The sequence below is a fragment of the Capsicum annuum genome, chromosome 5 (genome assembly GCF_002878395.1).
Source record: "Capsicum annuum cultivar UCD-10X-F1 chromosome 5, UCD10Xv1.1, whole genome shotgun sequence".
Lineage (NCBI taxonomy): Eukaryota > Viridiplantae > Streptophyta > Magnoliopsida > Solanales > Solanaceae > Capsicum > Capsicum annuum.
In genome coordinates this window covers 7200422-7220350 of record NC_061115.1, presented here as the reverse complement: position 1 = coordinate 7220350, position 19929 = coordinate 7200422, and the positions used below count along the sequence as shown (strand labels likewise).

The window sequence follows — 19929 nt, the reverse complement described above, 5'->3', positions numbered from 1 at the left end:
GAGGAAAAGTGGAAGAAGATACTGCAGGATGAAGCTGCTGGTGTTTCCTCCAGTTCGGCCCCTAGCTAGGAGGCCAATTCTGACGCTATTCACCCTGAGATCCCTCTGATTTCGGAGGATATTGATGTGATGACCCCTACCACTATAGGAGCCAATATTGCTGAAGATAAGGCCAAAGCAGCCTCAAACCATTTGACTGACGCCTCATCTGACTGAGAGGCTGTACAAGTATTTTTTTCCTTTTGTTCTTACTTTGCATGCATTGAGGACATTGTATTATTTTTTAGGGGGTGATACTTGTACCATGGGGGTTTTTGTTGCCGATGTTCTTTCCCTCATGTTTTATCTAGGAGAATCAACATGTCTAGTTTGCATTTTTATTTTTATCTGATGTGCTGTAAATATCGTCAAGTGATTATTTATATAACTAATTTTTTATTCTGTTGGCACCATTGTGTATATATGGAAGATAAGTGATTATGGCAAAGTATTTTGAATTTTTGTATAATTATTTCTTCTTAACATGTGGTAAAGTGTTGTGCAACCATTTGTGATTCTGAAACTAACATTATAATGTAAAGTGAGCAAAGCATAGCTATATGATATGAATCTCAGTGCCTCTGTGTGTGAGTATTTGCGTAGTTCTTACATAAGTATTACACCTAGAACTTGCCCAGTTCATTGAATATTTTCGTGTGTTTAACCCAATAAGATAGGATAGTAGGCCTCCTTATTTTGTTAGTCCACTTAGCCAAAATAATGACCCACCAAAACATTTTATTTCCTTTGTAAACCCTGTTGAGCTTTCTTAGTGTTTGTTCTGTCCAAATAAGTTTGATTCATTATTTAGAAGGTGTTAACACTTGGCTTTAGCCTTGGTCCAATTTTGGACATTGTGCACTTTAACTTAGGCAAATTGCCTAAGTTGAAAGTGTCTATTGTTGGATTGTTGACAGTAAGTCAAAGTTGATTTGATAGGTAGCATCCGGCCCTGGTCTAGTGAGATGTCTAAATAGATATTGTGCACCTCAACTAAATGCATTAACATAAGTTGAGGGTGGCTTATCCGGCCCTGGTCTAGTGAGATGTCTAAATAGGAATTGTACACCTCAACTAACTGTATCAGCATAAGTTGAGGGTGGTTGATGCTGCTGTTCTTCTAAAAAAACTGGGTTATGGCAAGGGCACAGATGGATAATAATGAGTGTAAATGAGCGAAAGGAACTGTAATCCTAGTGAGTAGCTACCAAAAAGGGTAAAGAGACTGAAGTTTTGTACTTTAATTCACTTGTCCAAATGACCAACCCTCACTGAGCCTAAAACCTCATTATAACCCTTAGCAAGTCTTGCTTGATCTTGGCGAGTCAATCGTGAGAGAATGTTAGATAATAAGGGAAAGCTTATGGGTGTGCACTATGTTTGTAACTTCTTTTCTGAGAGTGGGAGTCTTAGTTTTATCCACGACTTGATTGTATAATGTGAGGTGGACTCCTTTGACTGTGAGAGCATGTTGAGCTATACCTGGTCTATTTATTTCTTTGGAGTGTTGTATCTGTGGTTGTGAATATGCTGATTAGTAGTTAATGCCAGTAGTAGATCCATATGTGTTGAGATCACATAGTCGAATGGGCAGTTGTATAATTGTATGATGTTGTTAGTTTGACTGCGAAATACCCATCATGATGTTGTTCATATATGCATCTTGGTGTTGAGTTGCTTGAGGACTAGCAATTGCCTTAAGTTGAGGGTGTTGATGTTTCAGCTTTTGATGAAACATTTTAGTCCTTCTTCTTAGGATAATTATGTGTTTTCAAGAAACTATTATTGTATTTAACATTGGACTTTATTGTTTTCATGACAAGAACTAAGCATAAAGAATAACTTGGAAAAACTAGGCAAAACAAGAGAAAAATGACAAGCGGCGAATTAGGCGAAGGATCATCGATCATACGACAGATCGTCGGCCTAACCGTCGCCAAGAAGTAGAATGCAGTGTCATTGGAAGTCCCGTGATGATCTAGGTGATAGACCGTTGACCCTGCAATGAACCGCCTCCCGTCCCATCTCCAAGAAACAGAATGCGGTATAACTGGAGCCTCAGCGATGGTCCATGCGATGGACCATTACCTCAGAGACAAACCGTCGCCTAACCCATCGAGCATGATGCGGTAATTCTGAGTTTAAATTTTGAAACCCCAGTTCCTGGAATCATATAAATACTAAGTATTAGGTTTTATTTCGTAACTTTTGATAGTATTACATACTTTCTCCTTTATTGAGAGCATGGTAACACCTTTCTTTGAGATTTGAAGCTAGAAACTAAGATCTGATTATTATTTTCATATTTTTCATTGAAGATTGTGAAGAACAATATTGTAACTTTAATAAGTATTCTCTTGAATCTATGAACATCAATATTTTTTTGATATCTTATATGGAGATGAGTAGCTAAACTCCCATAACTAAGGTTATAGAAGCCTTGATGTAGAGAGCTTTTTAGGGTTGTGAATCCATTCGATCTCTGACATCTATCTAAATTGCATAAATCTTTCTTCATTATAATGACATCTCTTGGTTGCAAACTTGAGAAGTGAGCCCATGAACATCACTTGTCTTAACAAGAAAGTGGATGTTGGGAAAAGAGGTGATTCACATGAAATCCAAGGGTTTACCCTTGGGTTATGGGTTAATGCCCTAATGGGATCAACCCTCATGAGAGTTATATTGAATAATACATGAATCCCTTAAGTTCGAAAGAAGTAAAGGGAGAAATATCAATTAAGTTGAGAAACTAGTGGATAATTCTTAGACTTCAATATTTCTTGCAATTGAAATTATAAGTTAGAAATCGGGCACAAATTCACAATCCTAACTTTTTGAACATCTTGGTTAGCATAACTCTAGTTAATTCATTCTCGTTGAAATCATACTTGCATTAACTCTCATTAACTAGATCTTTGTGTGATACAAGAACGAAATAATATTTTTAACGCATTAAAATCCTCCTTTTATTCCAGAACCTTAGATCAATAGTCCTTTAAGAATCAGCTTACTTAGTTGCACAAGTATTCCCTATGGGATTCGACCCCAACCTTTGTTGAGTTCTATATTTGACAACGACCGCTTACATTTTCGTAAGAAATTTGTAATTTGGGCGTATCAGTTGATGACAACTCAGTCTTGGAATTAGTTTTATTGGACAAAGTTTCTGAACCTATTCTTCCATTAAGAGTAATATTGTCCATTAAAGTATGGTGGTCTTTTGGAGGAGTGACCATCCTGAAGGAGAGCATCGGAAATTTGATAACTGAATATTTGATATTTGCTCACTTGCAGTTAAGCAAACCTATCTGTGATACCTTTTCTAATACCAATTGATATTCAAGAGAGGGAGGGGGTGAATTGAAATTTTCTTCTCTGAGTCAACTACTGACTCCTCACAGTCGACTAGTCTGTATATCAAAACACTTCATAAACATATTAAACTTAAATAATTTAGCTCATAAATAATAAAGCATAAAGTAAACAACACAAAGATTTATCCTAGTTTGGCACACCAATCCAATGCCTACGCCCAGTCCCCTTGGGTTTCATGTTTCCTTTTGATCGTTGAAAGTTTGGTTCGAGTACAATGATAGGAAACAAGTTTTGAAGACTTACTTTGCTCTCCATATCTTGTGACACAACTTCAGTTGATGTTACAAAGTTGACTTGATCCTACTATTTATATAACAATTGTAAACTAAAGTTACAAAGCCTTGTTAGACTAAGATTGAGACACTTTGAAGTTCCTGCTTGAAGTTGTGTAAGAAGTGTCTGTCTTCAATATTTTTGTTTTATATTCTTCGACTGATATTCTTTATAAGGAAACCCAAGAGATATCTTCTCAATCAAAGACTTAGATTGATTCCTTGATTGAGGAATATAACCGTTTGATATGTCCATATATGACTTCGGATCACGTTCATATCAGATATGTCTGTGATATTTTTTTATTTTAGTCTGGATGTCTTATGTGATGATTTCTTCTTTCCTTCTTTTGTTTAGATTCTGATTGATTCTTTGATTGATCTTGATCTACCGTTCTGCCGTGATTTTGGGATGATAATTCATTTTTTAGTCATATTTGATTTATCTGCCATGTTTGTTAGAATGCCATAAATCTTTTTGTGATTGGATGTCCTTCTTTTTCTGGAGCTGGCTTCCTTCATCAGTGGTCTTGAATATCCTGCAAGGATTCACTTGTTAGTTTGTCATTATTAAAATATCAACTTTGGAGGCTAACAACTTTCTTCAGTTGTCTGCTACTCATGCTTATATATAGTAGTAATATATGAATGATCAAACTTGTAAGTAATGTATTTTCTTCAAAAAGAATTTATTCATATATATATATATATATATATATATATATATATATATATATATTACTACTATATACAAGGGAGGATCTCCCTTTTTGGTAGTCCTCACAAACTTTTTAATGCAATTAAAAAGCTACACATGTTTATTTATTTTTCATACATGTTACATTTGTCCTAAATTTCATTTTATGATATTTATATTTGGGACTTTGTAATTTTTTTGTTCTCTTTTTTTTTTTTTTTTTGATAAATCACTTCTTGTTTCTTATTAGATTACTTGTTCTTTTTACTTATTTTTTATATTAAAAATTAATTACTTTTCTTTCTTATTTATTTTAGTAAATCACGAAAGATTTATAACTTTATTATTATTATTATTATCAAGTAATTAAGTAAAGTATGAATAACTAAATTTAATTTTTTAAAACATAATTAATAAGGATAATTTCATATATTTTACCCTTAATATATTAAATTTTTAAGTTATTTGTCAAGTCAAAGAACAAGTAAAACGAAATAGAGAGAATACCCTTTTCTCACTTTTTTTCATTTTGCTTGATCCTTGTACTAAAAATAATTTTTCTTTTGCTTTATTTTAGCAAATAAAGAATGATTTATTATTTTCTTTCAATATTACTCTTATCACTAAGTAACTATACAATATAATAGTTGTCAATCATATACTTTTAAATCATAATTATCGAGATAAATAAGCAAACTCCTATTAAATAGCTTTTTATTTATAGGAGTACAATCAACAAATGTAAAATAAAATGAAACGGAGAGAGTGCATATTTATTTTTTTACATTTTAGTAAAATCATGCAACTTTACAATTACAGTCTCATTTTCAGAGCATTTATTATTTTTAATAATACTTATTCTCTTTTTGAGTATGTTAGGTAAAAACATGGGTTTTTAACTAAAAGCACTATTAAGATATTTTTAAAAAAATATTATCGTGTTTCTTACTTATTTTCTTATATTCGGTATGTAAGTAAAATATTATTTTAGAATTATGTCTACTTGCTAATTATCCTTCTCACTTGCTTTTTCATGAATAAAGTCCTTTAAAAGTTATCCAAATATAACAAAAACAATTTAATAATCATAGTAGTTTGTCAGACAAGACATAATCAATGTATCACTAAATTAATTTAATTATGTAATAGAAAAATATGATTTACGTTAATTTTTTTAAATTAAATTTTATATTCTTTATCATGAGCTAAGGCCCGGGCTTACCACGGGCCTTATGCAACTAGTGTGTATGTATATATATATATATATATGTTGATGATAAAATATCATACTAATCATGAAGTAAACTTTGTACAAATTAAATATGAATATATTTAGATCTATTTGGATAGCATAAATGATCACGATTGGACACGATTAAGAGCCCGTTTGGATAGAATTAAAATCTAGTCAAATTATCTTTTAATCTCTTTTTTAGCTTTTTAAAGGGTTTGGTAAAATTAAAAAGTGCTTTAAAAAAAGCTAAAAACTGATTAAAAATAAAAAAGTGAGAAGTTGGGTACACCAACTTTTTGCTTTTTAGATTAAAATTTTTTTAGGTTTGACCAAAATATTTACCTTTTTATCCCTTATATTTTTATCCAATTCCAACAATGTCCTAAACTTGTAGCCCTTAATATATAATGTTTTTTTTTTCTTTTTCTCTTTGCTGCTTCGCTTTTGATGCCCGATCTTAACCTGCTGACATGTTGGGAACTTAGCCACAAACTCTGCTATGTCTCTCTTCATTCTACTCTACCAATAGATCTCCCACAAGTCGCGGTACATCTCAGTGGCCCCTGGATGAATAGAGTAATGCACTATGCGCTTCTGTAAAAATTTGTTACCTCAAGTCATCTACACTTGGAATACACAGACGACACTGACAACGTAGCACACCATCACTTTCTTGGTAGAAAACCTATACTTTCTGATCTCTGACTGACTCTTTCAACTTGACTAAACTGGGATCTCTATCTTGCTTTTCCTTAACTTCAAAAACTAGAGATGATTCTGAACTACTCTGTACCCATATACCACCTTCTGTTGAGTCGACTACACGAACGCCTAATCAGGCGAGTTGATGAACTTCCTGGGCTAACTTCTTTTTGCTATCCTCAACATGAGCAACACCACCCATAGACAGTCTACTGAGAGTGTCGGCCATTATATTGGCCTTACTCGAATGATAGAGGATACTCATGTCATAATCATTCAAGAGTTCTAACCACCTTGTCTGACGGAGGTTAAGGTATTTTTGAGAGAATACGTACTGAAGGCTTTTATGATCGGTAAACATATCTACATGCACCCAATACAAGTAATGCCTCTAAATCTTTAAGGCAAATAATACGGCTTTTGAGATGAATTATAAGAATCTGCAATACTATTCTGAGATGGTCTGCATGATCATGCTCACTGCGGGAATAGATAAGAATGTCATCTATGGAGACTATGACAAACATGTCCAAGTACTACTTGAAGACACGATTCATCAAGTCGATGAAAGTTGCTGGGGTATTAGTAAGACCAAATGACATGGCTAAGAATTCAAAATGACCATACCGAGTTCTGAAGACTGTCTTTGAGATGTCACATTCTCTAACTCTGAGCTGATGATAGCCTGATCTGAGGTCTATCTTAGAAAAGTAACTGGCACCCTGAAGTTGGTCAAATAAGTCATCGATTCTGGGGAGTGGATACTTGTTCTTGACTGTGACCTTATTGAGCTGATGGTAGTCTATGCATATTCTTAGATAACCGTCTTTCTTATGCACGAATAGAACGAGCGCACCCCACGGGGATACGCTGGGTCTGATGAATCCCTTATCTAGGAGATCCTTCAACTGTTCTTTTAATTCTTAGAATTTTACTGGTGCCATTCTGTATGGCAAAATAGATATGGGCTGAGTGTCTGGAAGAAGGTCAATGTCGAAGTCTATTTCCTTTTTGGGAGGAATTCCTAGAAGATCTTCGAAAAAAATATCTGGATATTCATTCACTACTGGAACTGATTCAAAACAGGGAGTTTTAGAACTAGAGTCTTTAACTTGAACAAAGTGATAGACACATCTCTTAGATATCATTTTTCTAGCCCAAAGATAGGAAACAAGCTGACCCCTGAATGCTGAAGTACTACCCTTCCATTCTAGGAGGGGTTCATTCAGAAATTGAAACTGGACAATTCTATTTCTGCAGTCGACTGTGGCATAGCAGGTATGAAGCAAATCCATGCCGAGAATGACATCAAAATCAATCATCTCTAATTCAACTAAGTCTGCTAAAGTGACTTTCTAAGATACCATAACCGGACAGTTCCTGTATACCTGTCAGGTTATGATAGTTTTACCCACTGGGGTAGAGACTGAAAAGGACTTTGCTAGAATTTTGGGACTGACTCTGAAATCAATTGCTATATAAGGAGTAACAAAAGACAAAGAAGCTCCTAGATCTAGCAAAGCGTAAACATGCAAATAAAAGACCTGTAATGTACCAGTGACCACATCAGGAAATTTATTGAAACTAGCAACTAATTCTATTTATTGAAATTTAAAATTTGAGTTTTAAAATTATAATTTTTGAAATTTGAAAATGTATTTGAACATTTATTTTACTTTAATAAACTTAAAATTTTAAATGAATTTAAAAATATATTTGAGCATGCATTTTACATTTTTTTTTCTAAAGCTTTATGAATGAATTTGAAGATCAAATTTTCACAATTTGTGAAATTTCATGGTTAAATAGATATTTAAAGTTTTAAACAACTCACAAAAAATTCATGGACAGAAGCTAGGTTATTAGAAAAATATGCTTTTTTGTGTTTCATTTTATTTGACTTCTATGGTAAAATAGATATTTTTATTTTATTTATCTATTTTAATAAATTAAGAGAATTTTATTATTATTTTTCATACTACCGTTAGTGTTAATTGTTAAATAATTATATAAATTAGCAGTAGATAGAATAATATTATAAATAAAATTAATCAAGTAAAAATACATCAAATTAAAACTTTATAAGTATATCAAATCAAGTGGAGTCTTAAGTAATATAAAATCTGAGTAGTACAAGGCAATTGAAGAAAGAACTATCTACAAGTGATGAAGTTAGGCCCATGGTAAAAACCGATCCTTAAATAAAAAATACACAACACACCAACACATCAATTATAAGATATTATGTAAGAATGATATCAACTTGAATGAGCGCAATTTAATGAAAAGTCAAATTTCCACCTATAAAGCATTAAATATAAAATTTCAATAAAACACCTCTGAGGAGGACGAAAATAAGAGATTATCGCTTATATTAAGTTACTAGTTTCGTGTGCCCGTGCTAAGCTCGGATTTAATCTCAAAATATAAAAATAATACATAATTTATTAAGTAGTATAATTTGTTTTATATTTTTCAATTACATAATTAATTTATTGTTATCGAAATTAATCTTATCATATTGATAAGTTTTCATAACTGTTAAAGTTTTATATTTGACCTGTGCTTTAAAGTTGGATTCAAAACCACTCCCTCTATTTTAAAATGGATGACTTTTCTCAAAATATTTGTTTTACTTTAGTTGTTTCGTTTATGAAATCAAAAAAAATTTATATATGACGTTCTTCCAATAGTATCCATATGACTAAGTGACTACTACATAAAGTATATAAACTTAAGTTTATATTTTCGAAATTTAATTAATACCCCTCTGAACTATGACCAAATTTGCTTCGTCACACTCCAACTTTACAGGGGTCCTATTATCTCCTGAACTCAATTTTAGTGTATTTTTATCTTCCATTTTAGCTAATGTGACAACTTCAGTGGTGAAGCCAGAATATATTCACTAAAAGGGTTCATAGTTGAACATACGAACTAACCGAAGGGGGTTCAACATCTAATATATCTAGATAGCATAATTTTTTACCGAAGGGGGTTCGGATGAACTGCCTCAACAAAAGGTAGATCTGCCACTAGACATCTCTGTAGCTGACGTGACACCTTTGATGTGAGATTCATTTTTATGTAATAATAGTGTCATGTTAACATAAAAGGGTGACAAAAATACACTACAATGGAATTCAGAGGGTAATAAGACTCATGTGAAGTTGAAGTGTGTCGTAGCAACTTTGCCCATAGTTTGAGGGGGTTCTGAATGCTTATCTCAAAAAAAATTCAAGCTAACTTTTAATACAAAATTAAATTAAAGTTTGAAATGATTTTCAACTACAACCTCATAATTCTTTTTGATATTATAATATACTTGCATTTGTTATTTCTCGTAGTGGCATGAAAAAGTATAAAACAATAATTAAAATAGGACGTATAGATTACTCTGGTAAGAAACATGTAAAAAATAAACATAATAAGAAAATAGACTAGACTGAAACTGAGGTTAAAAAAGGGTAGTCCGGTGCACTAAAACTACTATTATGCACGGTGTCCGAGGAAGGACTCCACCACAAGGGTGTATCGTACGCAGCTTTATCTTGCATTTCTGTCAGAGGTTGTTTTCAAGTATAATTATTAATATAAACTTGAAATCATACTTTTTTCCCAAATAATTTCCTAAGATGAAAAAATGTAATTTGCAAAAGCTATTGTCACTAAATTTATGAGGAAAATTATAACTCAATAAATATAAAAATAAATTTATTTTTATATATAACTAAAAAAAAACAGTACTTGCAGATTTTATAAAAATATCAATATTCTTTTTCTATTTGTGATCTTCGTCGAAGTGTGATTATTAAATATTTCAAATCATGTCACTATATAAATATCGAATTACTTGTAGCTTTTTGATATATTCTAATTCTATGGTAATATCTTCTTTTTCATAAATACTGTTTATATTTAAAACTATCCAATTATGTGATAAACAACTCTAATAATTATGAAAACTTATCCACAAGACTTGTTTAACAAACCATTACATATACTAATTATATAAAAAAATATAATATAAATAATATTTTTAAATTATACTTCCTCCGTTTCGGAATAAGTAAATTGTTGGAATATTTATTGGTGTTTCAAAATAAGTGAATTATTGAATTTTTTTATCAAATTTACCCTTATGATTTGATAATCAATTAACTTTTGAAAAAGTATTACAAGGTTAACTTTTTCTTTTTTTGGGTAAAAATGAAAAATTGTGTTAAATTTATGTCTTTAATGCTTATTCCTTAATTTGTGTGTCAAAATTCAACAATTCATTTATTATCAAACTGAGGAAGTAATTATTATTTTTATACTTTTGAGGCACAAGCCTCGTGATACTAGTATATATATGGGGTATTAAAAACCTTTTGTACCAGACTCGTTTAAATTCAACCACTACCAGTAGAGCAGCTTTCATATAGATCTAGCCTGCAAGAGTTTTTCCTGCCCTAAAAAGGATGAACATAACTTGTACGTAAAGTATTTTCTTCAAAATTTCTATTAATATTAAGACTTCTACATATATATATATGTGTGTGAATGATCAAAGAAATGTTATACTTTTCTTCCTTATAATTTTCACTACTAATGGTTTAGTTTTTCTTTGGGAAAATAGTGTAAGCAATTTACGTTGAGCAGGAAAAAAAAAAAGATAAAAAGTATATTATGTGTAGTTCAAGTTCTGTCATTTGTTTTTTATTTCTTGAAATATAGGTAGCTGTATGGACAAAGCAGAAACCAGATAAGTTGGCAACATTTAGGGTGTGTTTTGGTAGGAAGAAAAATGTTTATCAAGAAAATATTTAAAAAAAAAACAAATGATTTCGTATTCATTTTCTTGTGTTCGATATAGAAGTAAAAAATATTATCTTAAAAGCATTTATATATATTTAAGATAGACTATGAATATGATGTGGGGAGGGAAGGAGGTAGGGGATGGTGGTGGGGTAGGGGCTGGGCCGGGTGGGGCAATGGGAGTTTGAGACTTTGGATTGGTGGACGGGGTGGGTGGTTGTGAGAGTGGAGATGATACAATGCAACTAGTTTTCACTTTTATTATGACATTTATTTCCCATATTTGAGTAGAAATCTGATAAATAATTTCTAGATTGTTGGGCAAGGGCTGAAAGTTCTAGTTACGGGTTCGGCAGAAACAACAGGCAACAACTTTATTCAAAATTCAATATTTCTATTAAGAAATTCACATAATACGTATCTATCTATATTTAAATCTATATTCATATTTATATCTATACCTATATCTATATCTATAATCTATAATATATTAAAAATGCGAAATCCTTAGAAAATTAATTTGAACTTTTTGCCCTTCATTAAAAGGTTGTAATTTAGAAAAAATTATCTTTTTATTATTTTTCTTCATTTATTATATCATTATATTATAATATTTATATATAAAAATTTCTATAACATATGGTAAAAGTAAAAATATCCTTTGAAAAATTTTTCTTAAAAAACACAAAAACTAAAAAATAACCTAATTAAAGTTCCACAAAAACAAAAAAAAGAAAATAAGTTATTAATTTTGTAAGGAAAAAAAATGTTTAGAAAATAAGTTATTAATTTTGTAAGGAAAAAAAATGAAAACACGTAATTAAATTTTTGAGGAAAAAATTTCAATTTCCTAAAGTTATGTTGTAGTATTCATTTGATATCATAATTAATTTTTTTTTTCGCAACATAAAAATAAAAATCTTCCACATTTCGATAAATTTTTCTTGTAGAAAAAGGTACTGGAGAATTCTTTTTTCATTAATTTAACACAATAATTAATATTTTTTCATTTTACAACATAAAAATAAAAATCTTCTATATTTTAATTTGATACCATAATTATTTTTTTTCTTTTTGCAACATAAAAATAAAAGCCTGTTCTCGTTGTTGTAATATTCTTGAATACAATAGTTTCTGTTCTGTTATTATTTGTTGTTTTCTCAAGTGATAGATTAACGTGTGATCGGACTTTGAGGATTTTTCTTAAGGTTAGGATTTTACATTATTATGATATCTCGATTATAGTATTGTTCTATTGGATTTACAGTGGTAGATGAATGTTCGGTCAGACTTTGAAAATTTTTTGTGTAAAAGTTAGATTTAATCAATTTATTTTATTATACTTTCTGATCTATTACTATCTGTTTTTTTTTTTTTTGTTATTTTCACATCATACGAGACGATCAAGATATTAAAACTTCACATATGACTTGACATGAACCACAAGTGCAAGACACGTACATTGTTAATTAATCTATAATCTATATCTATATCTATAATCTATACTATATCTATATATATAATCTATAATCTATAATATATAATATATTAAAAGTGTGAAGGGTATTCGAAATGTCATTTAAATTTTTTATCCTTCATTATACGTCTTCACTTTATACAAAATCGTTTTTCACTAGTTTTTCTTAATATTCCAGAGTTAAAAATTAATTAAATCCATTTATGATAAAAAAAAATTCTTATTAGAAATCATCAGATTAATGACAACTAGTATTTTTTTTCATTACATTAAGAATTCTAAATCAAATAAATTTGATTTTAAGAAGATTTATAAAGTTTATAAATCTGCATCTACACATAAAATATATTAAATCCATTAACCGCTTAAATTTTTTTGTGGTAAAATATATATGTACTTACAATAAAATATATATTTTGAACTTTTTGCACTACATTAAAGATCTTCATAATAGATAAAATCATTTAATTTGAAATTATCAAAATTTACACATGCGAAGCATGTGTGGCTAAACTAGTTAATGAGATAAGCATCTACTATCTTCGAACTATGGTGAAAGTTGCAACGACACACTCCAACTTCACATACAGGGGTCCTATTATTTTACTGAACTCAACTTTAACAGATTTTTGTCATCTTTTTGTGTTGACGTGACGCCTTTAATTTATTACGTAAAATAGGGTCACGTCAGTTAAAAAGTTTGACAAAAGATGTCACATCAGCTAAAAAGGTAAGTAAAATTACATTAAAATTTAGTTCAGGAATAAATAGGACTGGTGAAGTTGGAGTGTGTCGTAACAAATTCGTTCATAGCTCACAGGAGGAGGGTATTAGATGCTTTACTCTAAATTAATTATAGAACTTAGTAAGCTATCTTTTCTAGAATCTAAATTCATAAACTCAAAATTCTGAATGTTTTCGTAGTTGCAAGAATTTTTTATTTTTTTTTCGAGAAAAGGTCCCTTCTGTTAGTTATGAAAGCTGAGGACATTAATTCCTTTTACAGCTTTGTTGATGTCAAAGTGGCATTGCTCTAGATTTCTGTTTCTATTGGCATCACTGTTGGTGATATCAGGAACAAGTACGAGTTTATCCTATGATAGACGCGAGTAATAAAGGCAAATAACGGTGTTGTTGCCACGGATGATGGTCGATGCTCAAGAATTGGACGAGATGTCTTGATAGAAGGCGGGCACGCTGTGGATGCAGCAGTTGCTGCAGCACTTTGCTTGGGAGTTGTCAGTCCGGCGTCTAGTGGCATAGGCGGAGGTGCATTCATGCTAGTAGCATCAGCAGATGGAGAAGCACAAGCCTTTGATATGAGAGAAACTGCTCCTAAGCAAGCCTCTTAAGGTATTTGACTCTTGCTGTTCTTTTATTGTTCATGATGTTCGCGACCTTTTAACTAAAAGCTAATGGTTTCTCGTTTAGTTTTTGTTGGGTTCGAAATCGAGAGGTGTCATGCAAAAACTTATAATTTGCAAACTACGGAGACAATAATTTAGATGATAAAGAAAACTATAATAAAAATACATGTTATTTGATATAATTGGTCAAGAAGCCTACATATTGAAGAACAATATCGAAAACACAAAAACTATTAGAGAAAAATCTTCTCTTAAAGAATACTACTACATTTTGGATACTATTATGTTATTATATGAGAAATGTCTTCTATTTATAACTGTTCAAAACAAAGAAAGCGGTTTGCCAAATATGAAAAGGAATCATATTCATATTTTTCTTTTAGGAAAAGTAAAAGTAAATATGATATTACTTTTATTTTCCTTTCAAGAAAAGTAAAACTTAAACTTGATAAGAAAATAGGGTAAAAATCCTAACAAATCTCTTATTTTTGGCTTGATTTTCTTGACATAATTTAATTTGCCTTCTTCGCATCATGATGTTCGTTTTTCACGTTATCTTCATTACTGAAGCTTGACATGTTTAAAAAATGAAGCCCTTTTGCTTAAAAATATATGAGCCCTTTCGGGTTAAAAATATTGAAACCCTTTGAAAGGTTAAAAGTGAGTTTTATTTTAAAAAATATAACAGTAGGATTGTTGAAAATATGATTAACAATTATCTCCAAATGTAGTTTTCTTTTTAATTTTTTTTGGATAAAAATAAACTTTATTATCGTTAAGTTGGTTGCAACTTGATTTGAAACCGCTTTGAACATGTATTTAGTCTCATTTTACCAAATCATTGGATCTTTGAACCATTGACTCTGATACCACTTGTTGGGTTCGAAATCGAGAGGGGTCATGCGGAAGCTTAAAATTTGTAAACCATAAAAATGATAATTCAGATGATAAAGAAAACAATTCTAAAAAATATAAAATTATTATATGTTTTAGCCAATCGACCTACGTATTATGAAACGTAATATGCAAAAATCATAAGAACTTTAGAGAGAAAATCTCCCCTAAACAATAGTCTCAAATTTTAAATGATTACATTGTGGATAATATTATATTATTGTATTAGAAGAGTTGCTCTATTTATAGCTGTCCAAAACCTTTTCTACAAGAAAGAGGTTTGCCAAAAAAGAAAAAGAATCATATTTTCCTTTCACAAAAAGTAAAAGTAATTATGATATTACTTTTATTTTTTCTTTCAAAAAAAGTAAAATTTAAACTTGATAAGAAAAAAAATGGCAAAAAACCCTAAGAAAACTTAAACTTAATAAGAAAAAACATGACAAAAAACCCTAAGGGGTTGTTTGGTCTAAGGTACGAAAATATATAATTTCGGAATAAAATAATAATCACGGGATAAAATTTTTGATGGGTCGTTTGGTTGCCAATATTCGAGATAAATTGTTTCGGGACTAATAAATAGTACCGGGATAAGTTATCCCACACATATGGTGGTATATATATATATATATATATATATAAGAGAATGCGAGATTTTAGTAGTTTTCACATCAAATTTTTTTAATCATTTTATCCCTAATTTAAATTTTAATTACTCTAAATTTTTTTATTTATTTTGATAAATTTGAACAAGTATATGAGCTTATTAAATGCTACAAAAGTGATGAGTCATGAAAAAATGATAGTGACGCCATAAATTATTTATATGATCAAATTCAAAATTGATGCAATGGTTTATTGTCTTTCTATTTTATAGAAATATTTATTAATCTTACTTTAGATTCAAATTTATCATGGACAAGTAATTAATATCTTGACATTCCCTTTCTAACTTAGTACATGCTTAATTATTAAATAAAAATTATTTTGTATATATAACTAAAAATGTTTGAAAATTTAATTTTTTTAAAATGTACAATTTACCTCCCAAAATACGATACTAAATAATGAAAAATGAGAGTAATTATTTTTTACATTTTTTAGTGATAATTTTTTTTAATAAAAAAATTATATTACCAATATTTTATAAAATTTTATAAAATTTAGGATAAAATAAATAATTTAACATGAAATATTAAAGCTTCATATGCGTTTAAAAAATAACAACATAAATTTTTTAACATGTATTTTTAGGAAAAAAAAACTGCTAAAGTTAAAGAAAAATAGTAACTTTTCAATTTTTTTTATATGGCTTAATATGAAGGAAAATAATTAAGCTAAATAAGGTGAAAAGTATTTTTGTAAACAAACTATCAATTCTTAAAAAGAATGCAATGCATATTATTTCTAGTACCACAAATCAAACAACCGCTAAAAAATAATACAGAATAACTAATCGCAACATAACTAATCCCAATATAAATAATCCCAATATAACTTATTTCCCAACCAAACTACCCCTAACAATTTTTGGGCCTTTAGATGACATCCTGGGAATGAACACAATCGTATAAGTCTAATACTTCACTATCTTTGTAGGGCAATGAAAAGACATGTTTTAGTCTTCACCTAAATACGATACATGTATAAGCTACATATCACTGACATATAGACGTGGAAAATAGCATTGGTAATCTTCTATAGATGAAGTTAGAAGAGCAATTCAGAGTACAGTTGTATCGAAATTGCAAAGGATCTTAGAGCTAGAGCTTAGATAACGAGTTAAGTGATGCCTTCCCATGTTATAAACGTATGCACTTGAGGATTTGGGGGACTTCTTGCTAGTCATGTCGTATCTTTCTTGTCCAGAATATGTATGCAGGAAATGCTACTCAAAAAGCTAGCGGAGTTCTTTCAATAGCAGTTCCAGGAGAAATTGCTGGCCTTTACAAAGCATGGAAACAATATGGACAGCTTCCATGGAGAAGGCTAGTGATGCCAGCTGCACATCTAGCTCATTGTGGGTTCAAGATTTCACCGTATCTTCACATGCAAATGGTCAAAAGTGAATCCGCTATAATGGCCGACAAGGGACTTCGAGACTTGTTTACATCAAATGGCAGCCTTTTGCGGATAGGAGATATATGTTATAACAAACAGCTAGGGAAAACACTAAGAGCAATTTCCGCATATGGAATGAGACCATTTTATAACGGATTGATTGGGGTCAAATTGATCAAGGATATACAAAAATCCGGAGGCATAATGACAATGAAAGACTTGCAGCAGTATCAAGTTCGAGTAAGAGAACCTATTGTTGCAGACGTAATGGGATTAAAGATAATTGGTATGCCACCTCCTTCATCAGGAGGTGCTGCAATGGTGCTAGTAAGTATATGTCGAGAATTTTATTAAGTAAATTAAAGTGTGGTCTCTCTAACTGATTAAACTTCTATATTTTTCATCCTCAGATACTGAACATTCTTGCACAATATGGATTTCCCATGGAAGGTCCGAGCTCTCTTCAGATTCATCGGCAAACTGAAGCCCTGAAACATGCATTTGCATTGAGGATGAACCTTGGTGATCCAGATTTCGTTAATGTTAAAAATGTCATAAATGATATGCTGTCAACTGATTTTGCAAAACAGTTGAAGAAGACCATAAATGACAAGACGACTTTCAATCCCAATCACTACGGTGGCAAGTAAGCAACTTCAACTAGTTCCTTTCCATTAGCGTACTTCGATCACTCTACATATCAGCATTTATAACAATATAATTTTGACAAAGCTCTGATCTCAAATAGGTGGAATCAGATCAATGATCATGGTACCAGCCACACTTCCATTGTGGACTGTGAACGAAATGCTGTTTCGATGACAAACACCATAAATAATTACTTTGGAGCTAAATATCTCTCACCAAGTACAGGGATAGTTCTTAACAATGAAATGGCTGACTTCTCCATGCCTGCAAAGCGTTCCAAAAATGTTCCACCACCAGCACCTGCAAATTTTATCTATCCAGGCAAAAGGCCATTGTCATCAATTACACCTACTATTGTTTTCAAGGTAAGATTTACAATTTTTGCAAGTGTAATGAGCATGACAAACTGGAACTGTGGACTTTACTAAATGATACTACCTTCAGTTCATATTATTTGTCTTCAGTCAAATACTTTGAAACAAATAATTCAGTTTCCCAAAGCGACTAATATTTGAGAACCGAGGTATCATGTTCTATGGTCTTAAACCTTATTTGCAATATAATAGGATGGACAACTGAAAGCTGTTGTTGGTGCAAGTGGAGGAGCAATGATCATTGCTGGCACAACTGAGGTTTTTCTGAATCATTTTGCAAGGGGAATGGATCCCTTCTCCTCCATAATGGCTCCAAGATACTACCATCAGGTACTTACAACTGATGTTTTTCTGAATCATTTTGTTACATATCGTTTCATAATGCATCATATCATATTATATTGGATAAAACGTTTCGATAGATGGTTGCGTCTTCCCTTGTACATAATATCACACACTAGCAATCTGAAGAATTAGCTTACAACATTAAAAAGAAAAGGTACGGTACAGGGTATAGTTAATATAAAAATAGGTAGGATAGAAAGTAAAATAGGATTATTAAATATTAAGGGGATGATTAGGGTAAAAAAAGGTGAATGATTTGACTATGCAGTATAAAAAGATTAAGTAACAATTAAAACAAACATTATATTTAAGGATGACGATACAATACCACGGATAACAAGTAGCAACTCAAACAAGCTGTTAAAAGCCAGTTGTCATTATTATTTGAACATCAAAATAGTGTGCTAAAATGGCACATAAGGCAAGGGAAAGTACATTGATTCAAGCCTTATTTATTTACTCAAAATGGTGTTAGGTATTATCCGATATTACAGGATCATTACTCTCTTATTCTTCTAGTTTTCTTATTTTCAAGCTTTTTGAACCTTTACGATATTGTACTTTGCAGCTGATTCCGAATGTGCTACAATACGAGAATTGGACAGCCGTGACAGGTGATCACATAGAGGCTCCAGCAAAAATAAGGGCTGATCTTCAAAAGAAGGGACATGTCCTACAGAGCATTGATGGAGGGACAGTTTGCCAATTTGTTGTCCAACAGTTCGAGTCATCCTGTTCAGGGGAGCTTATAGCTGTAAGTGACCCGAGGAAAGGCGGATTTCCTGCTGGTGTGCAATTGTTGCGTCCTACCGCACATGCAAGTGTACGTGGTCGTGCAAGTAATTAAGTGGCCGTTTCGAGCCGAATATCAATTGGTTTTAGCATGTAGTCCAATTCTAACATTACTAATAAGATTTAAATAAGTGCGGGTGTAACCAAGTGAGTCTAAGATTTGAGAATTCAAATATAACTATAAACAATATCGAGGAAGTAAAGTGTTTGAAACAATGATTTGGAGAAATCCAAGGTCAAGGCAATTTGAACAATCCTACAAAGCTATACAATCTCGTTGGTCAAGTTAATTATCTTGATTGTTGATTCACGAGATTTATAACATGATGATGGTCTCCCGAGACTCTAATTGCCTATTTATATTTTTCCCCAACGACATCGTTGAGTGGGGATGTGAGAACTAATTTAAACACATTTGTATTTCATCACGTATTTGAATCAAATGGGGTAAATTAAGTACATTCCTATCCCAACCACAAATCCTATCTATAATTCATTTAAAGGACAAGATCCCACTCCATATGTTCCACGTTATAATCTAATGTTTCCCTTCCGGGCTCACAATAGAAATATAAATTTTCTCTAAAGGTTGCAAGTCAATAGAATAGTAACTACAAGAACATATGAACAACCAAATTCGATAATCAACTTTAAACCAACTTGATTGAATGCAACGTACTCGTGTTCGTAGCCTCAACCCTAGAATGGGGGTGTTTAGCCACTCATAGTGTAAAAAAGAATCACAATAATGGAATCCATAAGTAAAAAAGTATAAGAGAACTAAAGTAAAGAAACAAAACCCCAGTGTAGAGCCCCTTTGATGCCTTCCCTTCTCTTCAATCTTGTGTT

General features: G+C 31.2%; 1 protein-coding gene across 1 annotated transcript; it reads left to right on the top strand.

Moving 5' to 3' along the window:
- Positions 1 to 10715: 10715 nt before the first annotated feature.
- LOC107872309 (glutathione hydrolase 1-like) lies at positions 10716 to 19309 on the top strand. The gene is given in 8 exon segments (XM_047412465.1): positions 10716 to 10798; positions 13606 to 13707; positions 13710 to 13946; positions 16725 to 17248; positions 17332 to 17567; positions 17670 to 17934; positions 18136 to 18273; positions 18857 to 19309. Coding segments are annotated over 8 exon segments (1794 nt in total). The 5' UTR covers positions 10716 to 10785; the 3' UTR covers positions 19136 to 19309.
- Positions 19310 to 19929: the final 620 nt, after the last annotated feature.